General features: G+C 42.4%; 2 protein-coding genes across 2 annotated transcripts; one reads left to right on the plus strand and one right to left on the minus strand.

Moving 5' to 3' along the window:
* Positions 1-3273: 3273 nt before the first annotated feature.
* Positions 3274-8093, minus strand: LOC129854921 (protein mono-ADP-ribosyltransferase PARP16-like). Its single transcript, XM_055922098.1, has 7 exons — positions 7691-8093; positions 6837-7036; positions 6464-6601; positions 6014-6220; positions 5601-5772; positions 5166-5310; positions 3274-3920 (listed from the first exon to the last, which is right to left on the minus strand). Exons 2-7 carry the CDS (start codon positions 7026-7028, stop codon positions 3785-3787), a joined length of 990 nt encoding a protein of 329 aa, XP_055778073.1. The 5' UTR covers positions 7029-7036; positions 7691-8093; the 3' UTR covers positions 3274-3784.
* A 4455-nt stretch (positions 8094-12548) lies between these two features.
* Positions 12549-26524, plus strand: LOC129854922 (secretory carrier-associated membrane protein 5-like). Its single transcript, XM_055922099.1, has 8 exons — positions 12549-12995; positions 13932-14011; positions 14329-14448; positions 15664-15820; positions 16282-16383; positions 16881-16998; positions 23473-25356; positions 25449-26524. Exons 2-7 carry the CDS (start codon positions 14005-14007, stop codon positions 23668-23670), a joined length of 702 nt encoding a protein of 233 aa, XP_055778074.1. The 5' UTR covers positions 12549-12995; positions 13932-14004; the 3' UTR covers positions 23671-25356; positions 25449-26524.
* The last annotated feature ends 571 nt before the right edge of the window (positions 26525-27095 follow it).

Genomic DNA, 27095 nt, shown 5'->3' on the forward strand with positions numbered 1-27095 from the left:
ACTTTATTTACATAAGTAATTCAGACCCTTTGCTATGAGACTCAAAATTGAGCTCAGGTGCATCCTGTTTCCATTGATCATCCTTGAGATGTTTCTACAACTTGATTGGAGTCCACCTGTGGTAAATTCAATTGATTGGAGCCAAGGCTGTAAATCGCTTCCAAAGATGCTTCAACAAAGTACTGAGTAAAGGTTCTGAATACTTTAACATTTGTTATAAATTTGCAAACATTTCTATAAACCTGTTTTTGCTTTGTCATTATGGGGTATTGTGTGTGTAGGGGGATTTAATGCATTTTAGAATAAGGCTGTAACATAACAAAATGTGGAAAAGTCAAGGGGTCTGAATACTTTCCGAATGCACTGTATATTTGTTAGCAGGGTCAATTCCATTTTAATTCCAGTTATTTTAGGAAGTACACTGAAATTTCTATTATCTTCAATGCTTTTCAATGGTCCTCTGTAGTGCTAGCTACGCCAGAATAGTGGGTTTGATTCCCGGGACAACCCATACGTAAACCATATGCATGCATGACTAAGTCGCATTGGATAAAAGCGTCTGCTAAATGACATATTAATGAAGGAAATATGAAATTTCAATGTACTGAAATTGACCTCAAAACTTGTTTGTTAGTGATTAAAAAGGTAGACTCAGCGATATTACATAGTAGTCCATGATAACGTTTACTTTTAACAACATGAAATGACTCAAAGCATGGTTTCCTTCATGTGAAAACAGTCTTGTGCTGACCACACCGCTCCGCGTGCGTCCGCCATCGCGCGCATGTTGATTTTGCTCACCCAGGTCAAAAAGCATTAAACATATGGCAATTTAGCTAGCTAGCTTGCTGTTGCTAGCTAATTTGTCCCATTTAGATAGCTAGCCATCTTGCTGTTGCTAGCTAGCTTGTCCTGGGATATAAACCTTGGGTTGTTATTTTACCTGAAATGCACAAGGTCCTCTACTCCGATAATTAATCCACAGATAAAAGGGGAAACCTAGTTAGTTTCTAGTAATCTCTCCTCCTTCAGGCTTCTTCTTCGGACTTTAGATTACTGCACCTGTACATAGCACATCTATAATTTAGCCCAAACAACTACCTCTTCCCCTACTGTATTTATTTATTTTGCTCCTTTGCACCCCATTATTTCTATTTCTACTTTGCACATTCTTCCACTGCAAATCTACCATTCCAGTGTTTAACTTGCTATATTGTATTTACTTCGCCACCATGGCCTTTTTTTTGCCTTTACCTCCCTTATCTCACCTCATTTGCTCACATTGTATATATACTTATCTTTCTACTGTATTATTAACTGTATGTTTGTTTTACTCCATGTGTAACTCTGTGTTGTTGTATGTGTCGAACTGCTTTGCTTTATTCTTGGCCAGGTCGCAATTGTAAATGAGAACTTGTTCTCAACTTGCCTACCTGGTTAAATTAAAGGTGAAATAACTAGCCTACCTGGTTAAATTAAAGGTGAAATAACTAGCCTACCTGGTTAAATTAAAGGTGAAATAACTAGCCTACCTGGTTAAATAAAGGTGAAATAACTAGCCTACCTGGTTAAATTAAAGGTGAAATAACTAGCCTACCTGGTTAAATAAAGGTGAAATAACTAGTCTACCTGGTTAAATAAAGGTGAAATAACTAGCCTACCTGGTTAAATAAAGGTGAAATAACTAGCCTACCTGGTTAAATTAAAGGTGAAATAAATCAAAAATAAACATGGCGGTTGGCAACCAACTTTTAAGGTGCATTTCCACCACCAACTGGAGAGTGGACCTCAGTTCATCTTTCAATCACCCATGTGGGTATATACACTCCTAAAAACCAATGAGGAGAAGGGAGACGCAGGACTTGCAGAACATCAAGCGTCACAAAGCGCTGGCTGTCTACGGCAGACGCTCGTTGACACGCGTGCACAGTGTGGACGCAATGATTGAATAACATGTATGTGTACACTTATTTTGCAACGCTCGCTCACGAGACGCGGGCGGTCTTGTCAGCATGTGAGGGTGTTATAACCGTAGCAGTGATAACCATGCATACTGTACATACAAAGGGATGCAAGGTGGAAAACTCATGAAAGGGAAACAGTGTTAAGGTGTTTGTCCTATTTGCCCACGTCTCCTGTGCTGTCCGTCCGGTCTGCCTCCTGTGCTGTCCGTCCGTCCGTCTCCTGTGCTGTACGTCTGCCCAGAGTGTCTCCTGTGCAGTCCGTCCATCCAGTCCGTCTCCTGTGTTGTCTGTCTCCTGTGCTGTCCGTCCGTCCAGTGTGTCTCCTGTGCTGTCCGTCCGGTCAGTCTGTCTCCTGTGCTGTCCGTCTCCTGTGCTGTCCGTCCGTCCAGTGTGTCTCCTGTGCTGTCCGTCCGTCCGGTCTGTCTGTCTCCTGTGCTGTCCGTCCGTCCGGTCTGTCTGTCTCCTGTGCTGTCCGTCCGTCCGGTCTGTCTGTCTCCTGTGCTGTCCGTCCGTCCGGTCTGTCTGTCTCCTGTGCTGTCCGTCCGTCCGGTCTGTCTGTCTCCTGTGCTGTCCGTCCGTCCGGTCTGTCTGTCTCCTGTGCTGTCCGTCCGTCCGGTCTGTCTGTCTCCTGTGCTGTCCGTCCGTCCGGTCTGTCTGTCTCCTGTGCTGTCCGTCCGTCCGGTCTGTCTGTCTCCTGTGCTGTCCGTCCGTCCGGTCTGTCTGTCTCCTGTGCTGTCCGTCCGTCCGGTCTGTCTGTCTCCTGTGCTGTCCGTCCGTCCGGTCTGTCTGTCTCCTGTGCTGTCCGTCCGTCCGGTCTGTCTGTCTCCTGTGCTGTCCGTCCGTCCGGTCTGTCTGTCTCCTGTGCTGTCCGTCCGTCCGGTCTGTCTGTCTCCTGTGCTGTCCGTCCGTCCGGTCTGTCTGTCTCCTGTGCTGTCCGTCCGTCCGGTCTGTCTGTCTCCTGTGCTGTCCGTCCGTCCGGTCTGTCTGTCTCCTGTGCTGTCCGTCCGTCCGGTCTGTCTGTCTCCTGTGCTGTCCGTCCGTCCGGTCTGTCTGTCTCCTGTGCTGTCCGTCCGGTCTGGTCTGTCTGTCTCCTGTGCTGTCCGTCCGGTCTGTCTGTCTCCTGTGCTGTCCGTCCGGTCTGTCTGTCTCCTGTGCTGTCCGTCCGGTCTGTCTGTCTCCTGTGCTGTCCGTCCGGTCTGTCTGTCTCCTGTGCTGTCCGTCCGTCTGGTTTGTCTGTCTCCTGTGCTGTCCGTCCGTCTGGTCTGTCCGTCTCCTGTGCTGTCCGTCCGTCTGGTCTGTCCGTCTGGTCTGTCTCTGTGTTAGGGAAGGCACTATGAATGAGAAGAATGGTCCATGTCTAGATGAACTATTCCTTCTCATAAGAAACTGTTGAAATTTCACATGTTGTTGAACTTGACACACTGCTCTTCCCAAGTTCGAAGTGTCAAACTCATTCAATGGATTGTCTAGTGTCTGCTGGTTTTTCTTTTCAATTAAGACCTAGACAACCAGGTGAGGGGAGTTATTTACTAATCAGTGACCTTAATTAATCAATCAAGTACAAGGGAGGCGCGAAAAACTGCAGACACTCAGCCCTCCGTGGAATGAGTTTCACACTCGTGCCTTAGGGTCAAGCCCAAGGGATGGAAAGGAAACTATTTCCCTAGTAAAAACACCAGGGTTTAAGCCCATAGAAAGCCTCAGGCTGAACCATCTTGGGCTGAAGTGGAAAAGCACCATGACCGTTCTGTGACGTCACCGGAAGAGTGTCCTCCTGTGTTTGTGACGTCACCGTAAGAGCCAGTGTTGTGATTGTGACATCACCGGAAGAGCCGGTTCCAGAAGGAGAGGAATGTGGTGGAGTTGAAGGTACCGATGAAGATGAGAAGCAGTAGGTAGAGACTCATCATAATGGCAAAGTGATGTCTGACCAGCCACGACCTGCCCTGGGAATGTCTGGAAACATCACAAAAATCACATCACACAAGTCAAAAGACTACATCTGCACTACAGAAGAAGTAAAACGCATATAGGAGTTGGAACGGCAATGAAAATCTGAAGCGGCTGTTGACGCCAAGCTGGAAAGTTCATCCTTTCCCATCCTTTTCCCAACACACCACTAGAGGGCAGCAAAGATAACACAGATGGTAAAATATATTGGCACACTTGCGTGATTCACTATTTTTTATCAAATCACTTGAAGTTCAAAAATGTATTTGTTTGATTTACAAATGCCCAGGACCAAAAAAACATAATAATAATCTAAAGTGAAATTGAAGTAAATAAAGTAAAAATGGCCTGGACTAAATTATTCTAAATTCAAATACATTTCATTGGAGGCAATGATTCTTGTTTACTGTGTAATTTATCCTCTCACATGTGGTAAATTGCAGGTAACATTGAACCAGTTTTGAAAAGAAAAAAAACGGAACATTCTGCTCGATTGTAAAGAGCAAGGGTGCCAATATATTTGACCGCATTTGTGCATCCAGTTAGCAGTTTGTCAAAGAGGTGTTAGACTTTAAGAGTAGTGCTCCATCTATACAGGTGACTTACCTGGACAGGTGTCTTCTCTGAGAGTACACTAGCAGGTACTAACCTGGACAGGTGTCTTCTCTGAGAGTACACTAGCAGGTACTAACCTGGACAGGTGTCTTCTCTGAGAGTACACTAGCAGGTACTAACCTGGACAGGTGTCTTCTCTGAGAGTACACTAGCAGGTACTAACCTGGACAGGTGTCTTCTCTGAGAGTACACGAGCAGGTACTAACCTGGACAGGTGTCTTCTCTGAGAGTACACGAGCAGGTACTAACCTGGACAGGTGTCTTCTCTGAGAGTACACTAGCAGGTACTAACCTGGACAGGTGTCTTCTCTGAGAGTACACTAGCAGGTACTAACCTGGACAGGTGTCTTCTCTGAGAGTACACTAGCAGGTACTAACCTGGACAGGTGTCTTCTCTGAGAGTACACTAGCAGGTACTAACCTGGACAGGTGTCTTCTCTGAGAGTACACGAGCAGGTACTAACCTGGACAGGTGTCTTCTCTGAGAGTACACTAGCAGGTACTAACCTGGACAGGTGTCTTCTCTGAGAGTACACTAGCAGGTACTAACCTGGACAGGTGTCTTCTCTGAGAGTACACGAGCAGGTACTAACCTGGACAGGTGTCTTCTCTGAGAGTACACTAGCAGGTACTAACCTGGACAGGTGTCTTCTCTGAGAGTACACTAGCAAGTATTTGACTCGGAGCAGCTGATTGTTGGTGACCACAAAGTACTTCTGAGGGACCTCTCCTCCTTCACTGTTCCTGGCTCTGGATCGCTGCCGGTCAATGGTCTCAGAGTCTGAAACAGGTTTAGGGAAATAATTATTGACAGGGTTTAGGAGGTAGCTGTTGTTTACATTTCTGTAGCATTGTCCATCAATTTAATCAAAAAGCCCTTTTTTTTTTAAACATAAAAAAAGTGCATTACAGTAACCCGGCCTCAACCCCTAAGAGCAAGCAGAGGAAAACCTCCCTAGAAGGAAGAAACCTTGAAAGGAACCAGACTCAGAGGAAAGTCATATCCACCCCTGCCTGTACTGGGTCTTCACTCATCTGTTATGAAGTATCCTAGCGGTTGTGCAAACGTACCTTTCCTCTTTACCTGGCACTTGACGTCTGGGTGGTCAATGACCTCACACATGGCGACACAGCTTAGCAACGGTCCCAGGAGGCTGTCGCCCCAACCGTTGCCATGGGGACTGTAGAGGACCGCCATGCTGAGGTCACTGGTGAGGTAGGTGCCCTCTCCGAACAATGACGTCTGTGGGGGAAAATCACCAAACACAACAGTCTGTCAATTTAAAAAAAAAATGGTCTGACAAATTATTAGATTTGACTCTGCAACTTCAAATGACGCTATAGCTAATATTGGCTATTGACTCAACATAACAATTATCTGTGAACATATCAATCAACCATATATACTCAAGTAGGGCTACTGGGAACCAAAGATCATCTCCATCATGACAGGCCTGGTGGGACTGCCACATTTCTGCACTGACCTTGTTGAGGTGGCAGTGTAGTCCGTTGTGTATGATAGAATGGAAGTTCTCCAGTCGGCTGCCGTGGAATGCATAGAAGAGGTCACGTCCCGCCCGCGTCTTCTCAAACTTAACGTTCATCTGGTCGCAGTACTCTAGCTCAAACAGGAAGTCCGGGACCGGCGTAGAGATCCCCTCAGCCTCTGTCAGGTTACAGAGCTTGACATACTGGTGAAGGGGCAGCAGAGAGGAGAAAGGGAACAGGGATATTCAAGGGCCGCCCTGGCCAGGACTCAAACCCGGGACCAGCAACTGTCAGCAGAATACCTTAGCAGTTACGCCAAGAGATACAAACCCCTTGACGTGAACGCTAGGTGTAGGTTATAAGATGGTAATGCTGAGCTGACAGGAACATCCAATAATCTGAGAATGTTGATAGTGAGGTGACCATGTTATTGACTTTGCCTTTACCTCGTCTTTCTGTAGTGTCTTCACAGCGAAGCTCTTGGAGAAGAGAACCCAGTGTGTGAGGGCCAGATGATGGTCAGCTTTGCCAGGTCTCAATCTCACCAGCTCCCTCACACCAGGCAAACTGCTCACATCTGACAGCTGGGAGGAACACAAGAGCAGTCTATAACCTAGGAGAGCCGACTACATCAACACAGTACAGTACTGATTACAGTACATTGCATCACCAACTGGACAGGTATGGTACACAGTGACACTGAATAATGTGTTTGAATTCTAGCAGAAAGGCTGCATCTTAAAGTTTTAAATTATAAGTCAAACATTCTCTTTTGATATGGGAAAATATCAGTGTTTTCTGTCCTGTCTAATTCCTCACCAGCTCATCAAACTCCTTGGTGTCAGTGTCTCTGATATATCTGGGGGGGTAGGGTCTGAGCAGTGAGTCCCTCTTGTAGCTCTGAGCAGCAGCAACAAACAGGCTGCATCTCAGGTCAGCAGCTACTGGGTCCCTGTGAAGACAGGAACACACCAGCTCTCTGACTTCATCTGGCGGGAGTGGCGGCTGCATTCCCAACACTGTAGACAATGGAGATAAGAGACGCGTCGCAGGTCCCAAGTGTACATGGACACGACATCATTGACACGTATAAACAGGATATTGATTGTGCGAGAACTGCTACTGTGTGAAACCATTCAAATGTGGAGGGACCACTATCAGATTTAAATTGAGATGTGGCTGGACCTTTCTAAATCAGAATTGATTCAGAAAAGCATTGACCTAGTTGGCTTGTTAACTAACTTAATCTTTACCACCAAAGGCTGAGTGCAAATATGATGTGTAGCCAGCCACAGGATATAGCTAGTTAGCTAATGATGTTTACATAGTTGTGCCATATGTCAACAAAACCTGTTGGTTCATTGTGACAATGTTAAATAATTAATACACTTCGTTTAAAGAGACACAATGCTACTTTACAAACGTAGCTTAGGCTATCTTTAAAAAAAAAACTTGGGTCATTCATAAAGATGAGAGACAAGTTAACTAACGTTAAATGAAGCTGGTAGCTAGCTGGATAGCTAACGTTACCTTAGCATACACTAATTAGCATATCCGACAGAGAGCAATACATCTGGCTAACAAACAATACTAAAACGTCTTTATGTACTTGTCAGCTTGTAATAACTAGACTTTCGAAGAGATATTAAAAACGGATTGCTTTAAAAACCTACCTGAGTGAGCCCGTTACCTACCACTGGTTCGACTGGTAACAAAGATGATGTAATATATTGACAAGATAGCTGAGTGACCGCTCTAACAATGGAAATGTGCTCAGTGATCGAAGGCAGGCGAGAACAGCTGGGACAATTCTAGCCAATGAGAGGGCAGACACGCGTGTGAACAACAGGCAAAACCAAGTCGTTTTTCTCAAAGTTGTCAGAATTCCACATGCATCCAATTATATCAGCACATTTTAACAGACTAAACAATGCGAAACTTCTATTCGATCAATACGGCCTTAAGGCATTCGAAACTCTTATAGACCTCCATAGAAAAAAAGGATATCTCCACTAAGGTAAAACAAAAACAATTATCTCACGCTGACAGATTTTGGGCTGAGTAAATCCTCTCGCTTTTGCCTCTTCCTCTCTGCTGGGGTCATCACCAGTTGCCACATCTACAGAGTCATAAACCCCGCCTATTTCTACAATTGATCTTCTTAAAATGTGATTTTAAACCTAACCCTAACCCTAACCACACTGCCAACCCTATGCCCAACCCTAACCTTAAATTAAGACCAAAAATGAAATTTTTGTTTTCATGCATTTTTACAATATAGTACATTTTGACTTTGTATTTGTGGTAACTAGTCTAAACCCTCTGCTGTATCCGGCCACGTAGTGAAGACACACGATTAAAACTAGTTTTGCAGAGAGTCTCTAGAGTTGTGTCTGTTGCTCACAGGGTTGGATGATGGAGGACGTTGGGTGGCGTGGGCTGGGGTCAATTGGAATAGTCCCACAGTGTATTTGACTGGAAATGTGCCTTTATGTAGGGGCTGCTTCTTGATATTATATATACAGTTAAAGTCGGAAGTTTACATACACTTAGGTTGGAGTCATTAAAACTTGTTTTTTAACCACTCCACAAATTTCTTGTTTTAACAAACTATAGTTTTGGCAAATCGGTTAGGACATCTACTTTGTGCATGACACAAGTCATTTTTCCGAAAATTGTTTAGAGATAGATTATTTTACTTATAATTCACTGTATCACAATTCCAGTGGGTCAGAAATGTACGTACACTAAATGGACTGTGCCTTTAAACAGCTTGGAAAATTCCAGAAAATTATGTAATGGCCTTCGAAGCTTCTGATAGGCTAATTGACATCATTTGAGTCAATAGTAGGTGTACCTGTGGATATATTTCAAGGCCTACCTTCAAACTCAGTGCCTCTTTGCTTGACATCATGGGAAAATCAAAAGAAATCAGCCAAGACCTCAGAAAGCAGGTTGTAGACCTCCACAAGTCTGGTTCATCCTTGGGAGCAATTTCCAAACGCCTGAAGGTACCACGTTCATCTGTACAAACAATAGTACGCAAGAATAAACACCATGGGACCACGCATCCATCATACAGCTCAGGAAGGAGACGCGTTCTGTCTCCTAGAGATGAATGTACTTTGGTGTGAAAAGTGAAAATCAATCCCAGAACAACAGCAAAGGACCTTGTGAAGATGCTGGAGGAAACAGGTACAAAAGTATCTATATCCACAGTAAAACAAGTCCTATATCGACATAACCTGAGAGGCCGCTCAGCAAGGAAGAAGCCACTGCTCCAAAACCGCCATTAAAAAGCCAGACTACAGTTTGCAACTGCGCATGGGGACAAAGATCGTACTTTTTGGAGAAATGTCCTCTGGTCGGATTAAACAAAAATAGAACTGTTTAGCCATAATGACCATCGTTATGTTTGGAGGAAAAAGGGGGAGGCTGGCAAGCCAAAGAACACCATCCCAACCGTGAAGCACGGGGGTGGCAGCATCACCCGTTTTTTTCCCTATTGTGTTATTGACTGTACGTTTGTTTATTCCATATTCCATATTCCTCTGTGTTGTTGTTTGTGTCACACTGCTTTGCTTTATCTTGGCCAGGTCGCAGTTGTAAATGAGAACTTGTTCTCAACTGGCCTACCTGGTTAAATAATGGTGAAATAAAAATGTTGTGGGGGTGCTTTGCTGCAGGAGGGACTGGTGCACTTCACAAAATAGATAACTTCATGAGGCAGGGAAATTATGTGGATATATTGAAGCAACATCTCAGGACATCAGTCAGGAAGTTAAAGCTTGGTCCCAAATGGATCTTCCAAATGGACAATGACCCCAAGCATACTTCCAAAGTTGTGTCAAAATGGCTTAAGGACAACGAAGTCAAGGTGTTGGAGTGGCCATCACAAAGCCCTGACCTCAATCATATAGAAAATTTGTGGGCAGAACTGAAAAAGCGTGTGCAAGCAAGGAGGCCTACAAACCTGACTCAGTTACACCAGCTCTGTCAGGAGGAATGGGCCAGAATTCACCCAACTTATTGTGGGAAGCTTGTGGAAGGCTACCCAAAACGTTTGACCCAAGTTAAACAATTTAAAGGCAATGCTACCAAATTCTCAACTTCTGACCCACTGGGAATGTGATGAAAGAAATGAAAGCTGAAATAAATCATTCTCTCTACTATTATTCTGACATTTCACATTCTTAAAATAAAGTGGTGATCCTAACTGACCTAAGACAGGGATTTTTTACTAGGATTAAATGGAATTGTGAAAAACTGAGTTTAAATGTATTTGGCCAAGGTGTAGGTAAACTTCCGACTTCAAATGTACCTAAACTTCAACTGTATATATATAATACCAGTAAAATACCAGTCATAAGTTTGGACACACCTACTCATTCAAGAGTTTTTCATCATTTTTTACTATTTTCTACATTGTAGAATAATCTTGAAGACATCAAAATGATGAAATAACAGATATGGAATCATGTAGTAACCAAAAAAGTGTTAAACAGATTCTTCAAAGTAGCCATCCTTTTCCTTGATGACTGCTTTGCATACTCTTGGCATTCTCTCAATGAACTTCACTTGAAAGGCTTTTCCAACAGTCTTGAAGGAGCTCCTACATATGCTGAGCACTTGTTGGCTGCTTTTCCTTCACTCTGCTGTCCAACTCATCCCAAACTACCTCAATTTGTTTGTCGGTGATTGTGGAGGCCAGGTCATCTGATGCAGCACTCCATCACTCTCCTTCTTGGTCAAATAGCCCTTACACAGCCTGGAGGTGTGTTGGGTCATTATCTTGTTGAAAAACAAATGATAGTCCCACTAAGCACAAACCAGATGGGATGGCGTATCGCTGCAGAATGCTGGTTAAGTGTGCCTTGAATTCCTAAATAAATCACTGACAGTGTCACCAGCAAAGCACCTCCATACACCCACACCACCACCTCCATGCTTCACGTTGGGAACCACACATGTAGAGATCCGTTCACCTACTCTGCGTCTCACAAAGACACGGCGGTTGGAACCAAAAATCTCACAATAGGACTCATCAGACCAAAGGAAAGATTTCCACCGGTCTAATGTCAATTGCTCGTGTTTCTTGGCCCAAGCGAGTCTCTTCTTATTATTGGTGTCCTTTAGTAGTGGTTTCTTTGCGGCAAAATCGTCCATGAAGGCTTGATTCACGCAGTCTCCTCTGAACAGTTGATGTTGAGATGTGTCTGTTACTTGAACTCTGTGAAGCATTTATTTGGGCTGCAATCTGAGGTGCAGTTAAATCTAATGAATGTATCCTCTGCAGAATAGGTAACTCTGGGTCTTCATTTCCTGTGGTGGTCCTCATGAGAGCCAGTTTCATCATGGCGCTTGATGGTTTTTGCGACTGCACTTGAAGAAACTTACAAAGTACGTCTACAAGGCAAAGGATGTCTACTTTGAAGAATCTCAAATATAAAATATATTTTGATTTGTTTAAAAAAAATGGTTACTACATGATTCCATATGTGTTATTTTATCGCTTTGATGTCTTCACTATTACTCTACAATGTAGAAAATAGTACAAATAAAGAACAACCCTGGAATGAGTAGGTGTGTCCAAACTTTTGACTGGTACTGTATATAAATGAGAGAAAGAGAGAGAGAGAATAGTAGCATATAATGCGCCTCAACAATGCGCCTCAACAGCTATCCTCTACTTTTTAAACTATAATAGTGCAGGCTTAACGCTAATTTGTGAGAACAATATTTTTGGTTTTTGCAATATCAACATGTAAAGTAGCTAGTTAGCTGTAAAATCGCCTAAACAAACTGCACTATCATTTTTGGACTCTACAATCTCACCATGTTCAAACTGCAGATCATTCGCAACAGCAGATGCACTTCTGAGGAGATGGGAAACGTTTCCCATGCTACGTCAATGTGCCGCGCGGTGCATAATGTTTGATTTTGGGTTAAGGAGCGCTCTCCTTCAAGGAGTGAATGAGAGTCTATAGAGCGATAGCAACAAAAAAACAACATTATCACGAATTTCGTCAACAAGAAGTTAACATTACAAATATTTTCCGAGATGTGAGATAATGAACTTACTATGTATAATATCATATAGTTTTGGAATCGTGACATTACGTACTTTCGAGGAAAATACGCACGTTTCTCGGCAAATACACTGATATTGAGAAGGCATTGCTTGACGAAAAGCTTAGCAACCGCCTTACGTAACATGACAACGTGAACGCGATTGGTCGACAGTTTGCTGGGTGGGGTGTTAAAACTTTCTTTATTCATTCGATTCCTATTGACTAAAGAGGCAGACAAATAGGAAAAATGTGCTAGATTTCTCTAGGTAGGAATATCACAAAAAAAATATGATCAATGGCTCATTCGAGAAGACATCCTTCCGAATTATGACATCGGCCAGTATTGAAATCTGACATCAGGGACATTAATGAATGACGTTTTCGCGATCTAAAAGTTATATTCCAAATAACCTCCAGTGTCGCGAGAGAGACTTTATCACAGTACTACGTCATACCGGACGAATTTCTACGTGCCTGAACGCCAATAAATTAGATACAGATGAAAACATGAAATTACCCAGGGCATCAAAAGAACATCACTCGGAGATGCACAAAAACAATATAACGTTGAAAATGGGTCAACCGTTCCTTTAAGATAGTGAGAGTGAAATACCGCTAGTAAGCAGTTTTCTTGTTGGTCAGTTGTGTCCAGCAACGATTCCGTTTCCTCAAACCATTTCCCAGTAGGACGGGTATGTGCGTAAAGAGAGAGAAGAAACGTGACGTCACGGAATAGCTTTCTACCCCCAAACTCTCGTTGGGTTTTTCAGATTTGAATCGAATATAGAATTTGTGTCTCTCGTTTTAATTTCACCAGCGCGTCTTGTGTTTCATAAAGAATATCGTCATATAATGCAATTGAAGAACGTTGCATAGTAACAGCAGTCCTGGTTTTGCAAAAAAAGAGGTAAGCGATAGATCATTTCTAAAGTAACGAATCCATACCGTTTTATTTACATTTCATTCACTCATTCTGTTTCAATTACACGATTGGGCAAATTATAGATTCACTAAATGCTCTGTGTATTAATAGAATGTAGAATAATCATGCGGCAGGAATCGTACAATCGTTTGACTTGTTTATTGAGTCCTGCTGAAAATACTCCATCGTGTCGTAGGCTAGGTCTCTACTACGGTTACTCATCTGAAGGGCGCCCCTTTCTCCATTGACAGTAGTGCTCATCACGATGCAAAATTGTAGCATACAAACAGCGGCATCTTGCATCCTGCCCATCCTTTAAAATGAATAACAACATCTGAAAAACGTATCATATTGCATTGATTCGTGTTCTCATAACATCGTTTGTTATCAGTCTGGTGGTATCGGCCTATTTGGTGCAAAAATAAATGCTGGGAAAATGCCCTTCATCCAAACAAACTCAACCAATGAGTGTTTGAACGATAGCTGCAAATATCATAAATATCCATCACTCTCAAACTTTATTACAATAAATGACAGATTATTTTATGCAGTCTACAATGTATATCTCACTGACAACAAGGGCCGTATTCAGGAGGCTATCAGAATGTAGAGTTTGTAGCCATTGAATATTATGCATAATCGACGTGACATGTTACATTGTAATCCCATATTGTAGGGGTGGGGGCGGTGGGCTATAAAGACTACGAGCGCAAAGCACACTGGGAGGGAGAGCCGTTTTGGGCGTAATTTCACTGTTTATCCTACCCATGCATTGGGCGCTAAAGGTTTTTCATATTTCATACGGATAGCCTACATACCGGTTTGCTGCTTGAATTAATATGAAGGCAATTATGGTGTTTATGATGATAAAATTCTACATTTCCTTGCTGAAATACTGATACAATGTAATATTCTTTTCAGGATCATATCTAAGGCGTTGAGTTTTAGTCTGAATAAAAAAAAAAATCCAACTGGAGGAAAATATCAAATTGTAATGGCAGGTAAGAACAGTCTTTATACATACAAGGATGGTATAGTAGTGGGAATATTTTGTAGAGTGTGACTGCTGTATTGAATATTGAATCATGCTATTCTTTTGTAAAATATATAAGTCATTAGTAGTAAGTAGTTAATAAGCATTTTTACTATCATGCAATTATAGCACACAATGCTTAACCTGACTGCTTTAAGATAACATGTGTGTTGATCAGGTTGAATGCTTATACTTTAATATTTTATCTTGGATTTTTGTTTTTTAATTCAAGATTTGACTAACTAAGTAAGTTAAATTCTGAGCCTCTTATTTCTATCCCCACAGAAAACAATTTCCCTCCCCTGCCTGGCTTCATCCCTCTGAAGCCGTGTTTCTATCAGGACTTCAACGAGATCCCAGATGTACACCGCTCCATCTGCAAGAAGCTCTACTATCTATGGATCTGTGAGTGTGTTGGTATTCCAAGTGCCCATAGGCCCATAGGGTTCTGGTCAAAAGTAGTGCACTAAATAGGGAATAGTGTGCCATTTGGAAGACATCCTGTGGTTAGAGACTGAGTCATCTGTGTCGGTTTCCCAGACAGATTAAGCAAGCCTTATACACCATTTTTTCCACCGAGGATGCTTTTTTAGTTCTGAACTTGGTTAAACTGGGTCTAGTCATCAAGTATTAGAGCTAATATTCTACAAGAGTTGGGCGGTACTCAAGCAGTAGAAGATTAGAGGTTCTGGTGCTGTACCGGGCAGCACCGGCCCATTCTAACAAAGTCCTTTGCATATTTATTGTGTAGATTGCTTGAGTGACGTTATAACGGTAAACTGTTTAATGCTACCGTTTGGCCTTTCTTTTCAGATGACTTTTAACGTCACCCAAAGCATTATGGGAAACAAGCACAGGTTAGGCAGGAAGGCGGGTGTAGCTGGTTTGCAGCTCTTTAATAAGACTTTCAGGCATCCAGCCAAGAAGTGTGACTTTACATGGTTTTTCATCTAAATCAACATCCGCTAGTTCATAGCCTCCCATCTATACCGTTGGCTTGACAACAAGAGCTGAAAATGCAGCTAATAGTTCAATGGTAATCTTTATAGATGGATGATCGTATACCTTTCATTATCATTTGCATTATCACTTAGGTTGGGGATTGTATAAATCCTGTGACATATATGTTATAAATAATCCCAGTAGTTTATCATTAGTTTCTGCCCTTTAGCATAGTAGTCACTGTATTGTGTGTTGAATAGATAGCTTTTTAATCTTGTATTTTTTTAATACAAAACATACAAATTACAGCATATTCTCTTTATAGTGCAATATTTATATTTGGGACACAGACCATACCTTGGTCATAGAGATCTCTCCCCTATACCTAAGATACAAGCTCATAAAGTTACCTTTACTGTCTCTGCAAACTCTCATACAAATCTGAAGCAACCAATTAAACTTTACTTTGCTAGATTAATCATCCAATAACAGAAGGTGCTGTTGTACTATAATTACACCAGGCCGTCATTGTAAATATTAATTTGTTTTTAATTGACCTGAATGGTTAAATAAATTAAATTTAAAAAACACGACCAATGCTACTGCACTGTAAATAATGCAAGGTCCACCGTTAATATCGTTATTTAACCTTTTTTTGACCACCTGTGATCATTACAGTCAACAGTGCCACCTTGGCGGTCAATCTGATTGGCTGCCTGGCGTGGATGTGCGGCGGGGGCGGAGCCACTAACTTTGGCATGGCCATTCTGTGGCTCATCCTGTTCACCCCCTGTTCCTACGTGTGCTGGTTCAGACCCATCTACAAGGCCTTCAAGTAAGTACATCCTTCTTTCTGACATCTGGGGTGCGTTCAGTATGGTTTAACGTTCGCCAACGTTTTGGTCGTTCAGTACTGTCTTTGTTGAATTAAACGTTGGAACACCGTTCTGACTTACTGAACGCAGCCCGTGTTACATTTAGATGAGACAGAGAGACGTGAGTCAAGTGGCAGTAAACCCTTTTTTCAGGCCATTTCCCCCCAGATATACAGTGGTCACAGGAGGTTGGTGGCACCTTAATTGGGGTGAACGGGCTCGTGGTAATGACTGGAGTGGAATCTGTGGAATGGTATCAAATACATCAAACACATGGTTTTCAGGTGTTGGATGCCATTCCATTTGCTCTGTTCCGGCCATTATTACGAGCCGTTCTCTCCCCTCAGCAGCCTCCACTGTCTAGGTTAAATCCTGGATTTCTGATTGGATTTACTTCTCTCTCTCCCCCCCCCCCCTGTAGGACTGACAGCTCGTTCAACTTCATGGCGTTCTTCTTCGTGTTCATGGCCCAGGTGGTGATCAGCATCATCCAGTGTATAGGCATTCCAGGCTGGGGCGTCTGGTAAGGATGGAGCATGGGTGTCTTCTCGGGAATCTGGTTCCTCTCAAGGTTTTTTCCTTCTAGGTTCAGTCTGATGAAGGCCATTGATGGCCAAAATGTCATGGTTTTTGTTTGTTTTTTTACTTGGAAAAAGCCTGAACACCAATGTTTTTGTTTGTTTGTGAGAGAGTCACGCCTATTGGCTTTGAAAGTATGGGCCTCCAGTCGCCTCTGAATCTGGTTCCGCTCAAGGTTTCATCCATCTAGGGAAGGGTTCTTCCATAGTTGCCTTGCCATTTCTCCTTGCTCTTTGGGGTTCTAGGCCGGGTTACTGTAAAGCACTTTGTGACCACTGTTGATGTAAAAAGGGCTATACAGTTTGATTGATTGCTTGATTGATTGACCTGATTTTCATCCGTAGGCCTAACAGTTGATAGTATTGTTATCATGAGGGAAAGCCTGCCTTAGAACAGGCGTGGACTTGCTGTGACCTTGTTGTGGTTTTCTTCTTCCTTCAGTGGCTGGCTGGCTACCATCACCTTCTTTAGCACCAATATAGGCTCCGCTGTAGTCATGCTGATCCCCACCATCATGTTCACTGCCATGGCTGTCCTCTCCTTCACCGGGCTCACCAAGGTACCATAGTACTATGTGTGTGTTTGTGTGTGTGTGTGTTTGTGTGTGTTTGTGTGTGTGTGTATGTGTGTGTGTGTTTGTGTGTGTTTGTTTGTTTGTGTGTGTATGTGTGTGTGTGTGTGTGTGTGTGTTTGTTTGTTTGTGTGTGTATGTATGTGTGTGTGTGTGTGTTTGTTTGTGTGTGTATGTGTGTGTGTGTGTGTGTGTGTGTGTGTGTGCTATGTACATTTTCACTTTGTTGTGGAATATTTCTGTCCAAAGGAGAGAGACTTTTAGATTTCTTCAAAACAATCGAACTTTATTATTTTGTTGTTGCAATTTTATTTTATTCTCCTTTATTTAACCAGGTAGGCCAGTTGAGAACAAGTTCTAATTTCCAACTGCGACCTGGCCAAGATAAAGCAAAGCAGTGTGACACAAACAACAACACAGAGATACACATGGAATAAACAAGCGTACAAACATACAGCAATGGACCAGCAATGGAGCTGGTCAACAATCATCCGGAGGGGATCGCTGAGAACCCACCAGCAGATTTAGGTTACAACTCTTTATAGCAAAGTACATCCCCCTGAATGTTCATGACAATCAACAGATGTGTAGAATTATACAAAGGTACATTGTGTTATCAAGTAACAGACAGCGAGATTTACATGTCGCCAGGTTCCTGTCTCTAGGTCATTTCCTGCTTGTTTATACAGGGTCATCTTCTCAGTTTGGCACTCCTTAATAACACACAGATACTAATGCAACATGGGACACTGGATCCTCCTCACAAGTCCAGTGTTCATCTGCATGTGAGAGAGAAACTGGACGGATGGTTCACCTGGCCCTAGCAGACAGGCCAGACTTTCACATACACTAATCATTCAATGGAAGAGGCCCAACTCAGTCCCACAGACACAGATGAGAGAGTACTAATCAAAGTATTTCATACATAAAACAATATTAAAACATAATCTTGTAATGTTCTACCATAACTTCCACACTTTACTCTAAAGCCCTGACTTGCACGTTTCTCACTCTAGAGTATAATGGACTCTAGCAACACGTTTCTCACTCTGACTAGAGTATAATGGACTCTAGCAACACGTTTCTCACTCTGACTAGAGTATAATGGACTCTAGCAACACGTTTCTCACTCTGACTAGAGTATAATGGACTCTAGCAACACGTTTCTCACTCTGACTAGAGTATAATGGACTCTAGCAACACGTTTCTCACTCTGACTAGAGTATAATGGACTCTAGCAACATGTTTCTCACTCTGACTAGAGTATAATGGACTCTAGCAACACGTTTCTCACTGACTAGAGTATAATGGACTCTAGCAACACGTTTCTCACTCTGACTAGTATAATGGACTCTAGAAATATGTGCAGTGTGGTTTCTGTAGATACAGTTGAAGTCGGAAGTTTACATACACTTAGGTTGGAATCATTAAAACTCATTTTTCAACCACTCCACAAATTTCTTGTGAACAAACTATAGTTTTGGCAAGTCGGGTTGGACATCTACTTTGTGCATGACACAAGTAATTTTTCCAACAATTGTTTACAGACAGATTATTTCACTTATAATTTACTGTATCACAATTCCAGTGGGTCAGAAGTTTACATACACTAAGTTGACTGTTCCTTTAAACAGCTTGAAAATTCCAGAAAATTATGTCATGGCTTTAGAAGCTTCTGATAGGCTAATAGCCATCATTTGAGTCAATTGTAGGTGTACCTGTGGATGTATTTCAAGGCCTACCTTCAAACTCAGTGCCTCTTTGCTTGACATCATGGGAAAATCTAAATAAAATCAGCCAAGACCTCAGAAAAACAATTGTAGACCTCCACATGTCTGGTTCATCCTTGGGGGCAATTTTCAAGGTACCACGTTCATCTGTACAAACAATAGTACGCAAGTATTTACACCATGGGACCACGCAGCCGTCATACTGCTCAGGAAGGAGACGCGTTCTGTCTCCTCGAGATGAACGTACTTTGGTGTGAAAAGTGCAAATCAACCCCAGAACAACAGCAAATGACCTTGTGAAGATGCTGGAGGAAACAGGTACAAAAGTATCTATATCCACAGTAAAACGAGTCCTATATCGACATAACCTGAAATGCCGCTCAGCAAGGAAGAAGCCACTGCTCCAAAACCTCCATAAAAAAGCCAGACTACAGTTTGCAAATGCACATAGGGACAAAGATCATACTTTTTGGAGAAATGTCCTCTGGTCTGATGAAACAAAAATAGAAATGTTTGGCCATAATGACCATAGCTATGTTTGGAGGAAAAAGGGGAACGCTTGCAAGCCGAAGAACACCATCCCAACCTTGAAGCACGGGGGTGGCAGCATCATGTTGTAGGGGTGCTTTGCTGCAGGAGGGACTGGTGCACTTCACAAAATAGATGGCATCATTAGCAAGAAAAATTATGTGGATATATTGAAGCAACATCTCAAGACATCAGTCAGGAAGTTAAAGCTTGGACGCAAATGGGTCTTCCAAATGGGCAATGACCCAAGCATACTTCCAAAGTTGTGGCAAAATGGCTTAAGGACAACAAAGTGTAGGTATTGGAGTGGCCATCACAAAGCCCTGACCTCAATCCCATAGAAAATGTGGTGGCAGAACTGAAAAAGCGTGTGCTAGGAAGGAGGCCTACAAACCTGACTCAGTTACACCAGCTCTGTCAGGAGGAATGGGCCAAAATTCACCTAAATTGTTGTGGGAAGCTTGTGGAAGGCTACCTGGAACGTTTGACCCAAGTTAAGCAATTTAAAGGCAATGCTACCAAATACTCATTGAGTGTAAGTAAACTTCTGACCCACTTGGAATGTGATGAAAGAAATAAAAGCTGAAATAAATTATTCTATCTTCTATTATTCTGACATTTCACATTCTTAAAATAAAGTGGTGATCCTAACTGACCTAAGACAGGGAATTTTTACTAGGATTAAATGTCAGGAATTGTGAAAAACTGAGTTTAGATGTATTTGGCTAAGGTGTATGTAAACTTCCAACTTCAACTGTATGATTCAGCTGGAAAAAAACTGTTTCTCCTAACTACTAACATACTTCTACTACTGCTCTTGTCTGTTGAGGCAATAGCAAAACTGTCAAGTCAAACCCACAATTGTAACATCTTATCTTTCTGACCACATTTTCTTGGTGTACGTTCTCCAGGAAATATAACTTTCGTGTCTGCTATAGTAACAGGAGATCAGATCTCTCTGCATCCTTTAGTGTCTTTGACCCGAAGAGGACAACAACTTAATGGGCTGCTATAGTAACAGGAGATCAGATCTCTCTGCATCCTTTAGTGTCTTTGACCCGAAGAGGACAACAACTTAATGGGCTGCTATAGTAACAGGAGATCAGATCTCTCTGCATCCTTTAGTGTCTTTGATCTGAAGAGGACAACAACTTAATGGGCTGCTATATTGACAGGAGATCAGATCTCTCTGCATCCTTTAGTGTCTTTGATCTGAAGAGGACAACAACTTAATGGGCTGCTATATTGACAGGAGATCAGATCTCTCTGCATCCTTTAGTGTCTTTGATCTGAAGAGGACAACAACTTGATGGGCTGCTATAGTAACAGGAGATCAGATCTCTCTGCATCCTTTAGTGTCTTTGACCCGAAGAGGACAACAACTTAATGGGCTGCTGTAGTAACAGGAGATCAGATCTCTCTGCATCCTTTAGTGTCTTTGATCTGAAGAGGACAACAACTTAATGGGCTGCTATATTGACAGGAGATCAGGGCCCACATTCATAAAGTGTCTTAGAGTACAGGAGTGCTGATCTAGGATTAGTTTAGCCTTTTATATCAGAATGAATAAGACTACATGGACATGAGGGATCTGATCCTAGATCAGCAATCCTACTGTAGACACTGAATGAATACAGGCCCGGATCTAATTTACAGCAAAGACCGTATTTCTTTCTTACAACCTTTAGTTTGACTTTGGCTGTAAAATGACTCACATCTCAGGTACTACAGGCAGGTGAAAATGATCTCTTCTGCTAACTCAGGCACATTTACCCTTCATTGATGTGAACACTGAAATGTCAATTAATATCCCTTTTATTTAACTAGGCAAGTCAGTAAAGAACAAATTCTTATTTACAATGACGGCCTACCCCGGACGACGCTGGGCCAATTGTGCGCAGCCCTAAGGGACTCCCAATCGCAGCCGGATGTGATACAGCCTGGAATTGAACCAGGGATTGTAGTGACACCTCTAGCACTGAGATGCAGTGCCTTAGACCACTGCACCACTCAGGAGCCCAATAGATTCCATAAATATAAAAGAGTAAAAAAAATTCCATAAATATCCCTGACTCGTCCACTACATAGTTGATGGACAAGTAATATGTATGGCCTGTACTGTGTTTTACTTAAGGTAATATAAATATATCTCAAACACCATCTCAATCTCTCCCTGACACTCTCCAGGAGCACAAGGATCCCCATTAGTTCCTGCCAAGGCAGCAGCTACTCTTCCTGGTGTTTCTTATGGCTCCTCATTAGTTCCTGCCAAGGCAGCAGCTACTCTTCCTGGGGTTTATTATGGATCCCCATTAATTTCACAACACACTGTGGGCCCTCAGGCCCCTACTCCATCACTACTATATATCTACAGTACAAAATCCATGTGTACGTGTGTGTATGTTATCGTGTGTGTGTGTGTGTGTGTGTGTATGTATGCATGTGTCTGTGCCTATGTTTGTGTTGCTTCATGTACTGTGGCACCGGACCAGTACTCTATAAATCTCTCTCTCACACTATCTCTCAATCTGTCTCTCACTTCAGGTGCATAACAACTTACCTGGTAAATAAGGTTATGGGGCGCAACTTTGGTTTTAGAAGTGAGGGGGGACATTAATCTTTTTTATCCATTCGGATAAACACTCCAAACAGCGTACCCGACCGCTCGGAGGCGTCTGCATGGTCCTAAAGCACACAGTTACCTTGTTTTGTATCACATTCCTATGAGAAAACTACGGGGGCCAAAAATGCAATTTCAGAACGTGAGGGGGACATGTCCCTCCCGTCCCCAGTGAAAGTTTCGCACCTGAATAAGGGTAAATAGGTATAGCACCAGGGACAATATGTACCGTAGCACCAGGGACAATATGTACCGTAGCACCAGGGACAATATGTACCGTAGCACCAGGGACAATATGTACCATAGCAGGGACAACATGTACCATAGCACCAGGGACAATATGTACCGTAGCACCAGGCACAACATGTACCGTAGCACCAGGGACAACATGTACCGTAACACCAGGGACAACATGTACCATAGCACCAGGCACAACATGTACCATAGCATGGACAACATGTACCGTAACACCAGGGACAACATGTACCGTAACACCAGGGACAACATGTACCGTAACACCAGGGACAACATGTACCATAACACCAGGGACAATATGTACCGTAGCACCAGGGACAACATGTACCGTAACACCAGGCACAACATGTACCGTAACACCAGGCACAACATGTACCGTAGCAGGGACAACATGTACCATAGCAGGGACAACATGTACCGTAACACCAGGGACAACATGTACCGTAGCACCAGGGACAACATGTACCGTAGCACCAGGCATAACATGTACCATAGCACCAGGGACAACATGTACCGTAACACCAGGGACAACATGTACCGTAACACCAGGGACAACATGTACCCTAACACCAGGGACAAAATGTACCGTAGCACCAGGCACAACATGTACCGTAGCACCAGGGACAACATGTACCATAGCACCAGGCACAACATGTACCATAGCAGGGACAACATGTACTGTAACACCAGGGACAACATGTACCATAGCAGGGACAACATGTACCGTAACACCAGGGACAACATGTACCATAGCAGGGACAACATGTACTGTAACACCAGGGACAACATGTACCATAGCAGGGACAACATGTACTGTAACACCAGGGACAACATGTACCGTAACACCAGGGACAAAATGTACCGTAGCACCAGGCACAACATGTACCATAGCACCAGGGACAACATGTACCATAGCAGGGACAACATATACCGTAGCACCAGGCACAACATGTACCATAGCAGGGACAACATGTACCATAGCAGGGACAACATGTACCGTAGCACCAGGCACAACATGTACCATAGCAGGGACAACATGTACCGTAGCACCAGGGACAACATGTACCGTAGCACCAGGCACAACATGTACCATAGCAGGGACAACATATGTTGTAGCACCAGGCACAACATGTACCATAGCAGGGACAACATATACCATAGCACTAGGCACAACATGTACCGTAGCAGGGACAACATGTACCATAGCAGGGACAACATGTGTTGTAGCACCAGGCACAACATGAGCAAAGACAGTACTCTTTATTGTGTCCTCTGTTTGTGCTACAGTAATACAACTCACGCTAACACCATCTCCCTGACTCTCTCCAGGTGCACAACATGTACCGTGGCACTGGGGGCAGTATGAGTAAAGCCCAAGAGGAGTGGACCACCGGGGCCTGGAAGAACCCTCACGTCCAGCAGGCAGCGCAGCAGGCTGCTGTGGGGGTGGCGCAGGGAGCCATGCAGCAGCAACAGCCCCAGTACTCACAGGCACCCACCTACAATTACGACGACCCGGGCATGTAGGGCAGGGTGGAGGAGAGGGTGAGGGTGGGAGAGAAGGGGTGAGGGACAGACTGGGTGACAGTGTTTCTGATCTCTCGTCAGTTGTTATGAGAGCAGAAACCGAGCCTCCCAGGCTAGGTGAGGGCCAGACTGGGGAGATGAAAAGGGATGATCATCAAATGAGAACCACAATTCACGATTACAGTGCCATTCAGATAATTCTTAGATAACAAAAATATATATATTAAAATGTGTCATACTGTTTTGATTTTGCTTCAAAGGTTTTTCCTAGATGTAGGAATAATAATTTTACTAAACTTGGAACACCTATCTCCTAACATGGACCAGCACTCCAACCATGCACATAGTTATTACACATAGTAATAACATATTACACACACACAAGATTAATTGATCTACTTCCATGTGCCAGACAGACACTACAACCCTTGCACTGCCCTGTAATGCTCATTAGCTTTGTATAGAAGAACCCAACACAGTCTTACTAGAGCCATTGCCACGCTTCAAAAAATATACTCGTTTTAGTATATTTGACTTGACGCTCTTATCCAGAGCGCAACTTACAATAGTGAGCATACATTTTTGTACTTTATGTTTGTACTGGTCCCCCGTGGGATTTGAACCCTCAACCCTGGCATTTGCAAGTGCCCTGCTCTACCAACTGACCCGCACGGGGACTTAGTGCAGTAGGCTTGTGATGTTCTGTCATGTTTTTGAAAAACAGTTTATACTTGTTTTTGCAGTACTGTATTATTGTCAAGGATGCAGTTTTGCCACATGGAAATGACAAAAATGCAGAAAAATCGTATTTAATCATATTTAAAAAGGATTATCACAATTTTGTCCATGTTGAATTTTGATTTTGTATCACTTAGATTCTCAGGAATAGACATCTACTTTGTTTTAGACATAAAATGACTTTATTGTATTTATATGTTTTTAGATCTTAGCTAGTTGCTAGATAGCTAATAGCTACATGTTAGTCTGTCTACAGTAGAAAGACCAGACGTTCTGTTGGCGTCATCAACGTTAGCCATATTAGAGGTGTTAAATTCCTCAACATTTTCAAATTTATTTCAGGTTTTGGGGAGTGTATTTCGAGTGAGCATGTTATTCTGTTGACTATAAGTGAAATAATGAATAGATGTTTAATAATAACAACCAATTTAAGCACACATGTACAGTGTTAAGGTTTTACGTAGGATGGAACATTTCAGATAAGTCTATGACTACTGTAACCCAGTTAAGAATTTAGACTAGGTGAACCAAAATCGTTCCGTCTGTAAAGGGGGCAGATAGTTCTGTCTATAGGGGGCAGATAGTTCTGTCTATAGGGGGCAGATAGTTCTGTCTATAGGGGGCAGATAGTTCTGTCTATAGGGGGCAGATAGTTCTGTCTATAGGGGGCAGATAGTTCTGTCTATAGGGGGCAGATAGTTCTGTCTATAGGGGGCAGATAGTTCTGTCTATAGGGGGCAGATAGTTCTGTCTAGAAGGGTCAGATAGTTCTGTCTAGAAGGGTCAGATAGTTCTGTCTATAGGGGTCAGGCAGATAGTTCTGTCTATAGGGGGCAGGCAGATAGTTCTGTCTATAGGGGGCAGGCAGATAGTTATGTCTATAGGGGGCAGGCAGATAGTTCTGTCTATAGGGGGCGGGCAGATAGTTCTGTCTATAGGGGGCAGATAGTTCTGTCTATAGGGGGCAGATAGTTCTGTCTATAGGGGGCAGATAGTTCTGTCTATAGGGGTCAGATAGTTCTGTCTATAGGGGGCAGAAGGGAATTGTGGAAACAATGGAACATTTACAAAACTTAGTCTTAATTCCCCATTGAAGATATAGTATTTGCTATTTGTAGATGGACAGATGTTAGATGTTATGAATGTTTATTCCCATTGGTCAATCCTCTCACTAATCCTAAAGTGAACCCTGTGAAGCAAATGCTTTTTAATTAAAAAAAATTATGACTACATTACCCAGGGGGCAAATATGGTTGTAATGATGTCATCGTGACATCATTTCAAACAGTTTTGCCTGCTGGGTAATGGTGGAGTTGAACCTTTACAAGTGAAAACGAAAAATGTGGCTGTCAACGTTAGTACATGAGTATAGATGTGATATGGTATATATAGAAAACATTGAATATTGTTTATACAAACATCTCATTTTATGAACTGAAACGGGGAGAAAATAACTGTCTAGCCTTTATGAGTATCGATGTGTTTTCATTTAGAGATGGAACTACTGCATAGCTACATTTGACTGCAGTGGGAAATGTTTTTGTCTCAAAAAGTTAACTCTGAAAATGTAAAAGATGGATATTACAAAAATGTGTAATACCAATATTAGACTTGAAACAAATGTGAAGATGTGTACATGAATGACAGAAAAAAAACTGTGAGTTGTCTTGTCTGATTGTGTGATGATGTTCAATATGATTTTCTTTTAAATATTTCTCAAAACTTTTGTTGTTGTTGTACTTTTCCTGTATATGTTCTAGAAGGTATGTGTATATGTTCTACAAGGTATGTGTATATGTTCTAGAAGGTATGTGTATATGTTCTAGAAGGTATGTGTATATGTTCTAGAAGGTATGTGTATATGTTCTAGAAGGTATGTGTATATGTTCTAGAAGGTATGTGTATATGTTCTAGAAGGTATGTGTATATGTTCTAGAAGGTATGTGTATATGTTCTAGAAGGTATGTGTATATGTTCTAGAAGGTATGTGTATATGTTCTAGAAGGTATGTGTATATGTTCTAGAAGGTATGTTAGTCAGAGTGTGTATACAGCTCTGCTCTTTCTGTCTCTCTACAGTTGTTGGTATTATAGGTGTATAAAAGGATTCTAATGGGTTTTATTCTCATCATTGAATAATACTGTTGTTGTTTGTTGCTCAAACCAGAATTTTCGACTCAGTGCTCGCTGTATTCACTTAAGTACACACTGGAGCGATATAAAACATGAATTTACAGATGAGCTTGTAACTATAAAATGATAAACCTGTTTATATACTGTACATTGGCTCACTAAAGCAGCATGTGCCATTGCCAGTAAGAGTAGAATAGGGTACGTTTGTAAAGTTATATATCGGCGGACGATAAAAATAGATTGTTAATATTGCACCAGCAAAATAACATTGAATTCAGTATCTAGTCCAGTAGACTATAATCCCTTTAGCCTGGCATCTGATCTCCTGATGTCAATACATTTCACCGTTGATAGTGAAAACAGTGGTGAGCGCATCATCCAATCTGGTTAAACCAGGCTACAATCCTTTACGTTTACCGTGTCCGTCTGTAGTAACATTCTCTGTTAGGTTGACAGAAGCCTTGGTTCTTCACTGTGTATTATAGTACGTGCAACAGAACAAAACAACGTTTCTGATTGTAGCAAGTCAATAGGTTTGGTTTTGGTGAATTTGTG

This window comes from Salvelinus fontinalis, chromosome 5 (assembly GCF_029448725.1).
Source record: "Salvelinus fontinalis isolate EN_2023a chromosome 5, ASM2944872v1, whole genome shotgun sequence".
Lineage (NCBI taxonomy): Eukaryota > Metazoa > Chordata > Actinopteri > Salmoniformes > Salmonidae > Salvelinus > Salvelinus fontinalis.

Bases quoted from the DNA above. Each gene is read 5' to 3' on its own strand.
- LOC129854921 (XM_055922098.1), bottom strand. From the start codon at position 7,028: ATGCAGCCGCCACTCCCGCCAGATGAAGTCAGAGAGCTGGTGTGTTCC. The intron at 6,602-6,836 runs GTGAGGAATTAG...TGTTCCTCCCAG, and splicing joins CCAAGGAGTTTGATGAGCTG to CTGTCAGATGTGAGCAGTTT. The intron at 6,221-6,463 runs GTAAAGGCAAAG...CCCCTTCACCAG, and splicing joins AGACACTACAGAAAGACGAG to TATGTCAAGCTCTGTAACCT.
- LOC129854922 (XM_055922099.1), top strand. The intron at 14,449-15,663 runs GTGAGTGTGTTG...TGATCATTACAG, and splicing joins GCTCTACTATCTATGGATCT to TCAACAGTGCCACCTTGGCG. The intron at 16,384-16,880 runs GTAAGGATGGAG...TTCTTCCTTCAG, and splicing joins ATTCCAGGCTGGGGCGTCTG to TGGCTGGCTGGCTACCATCA.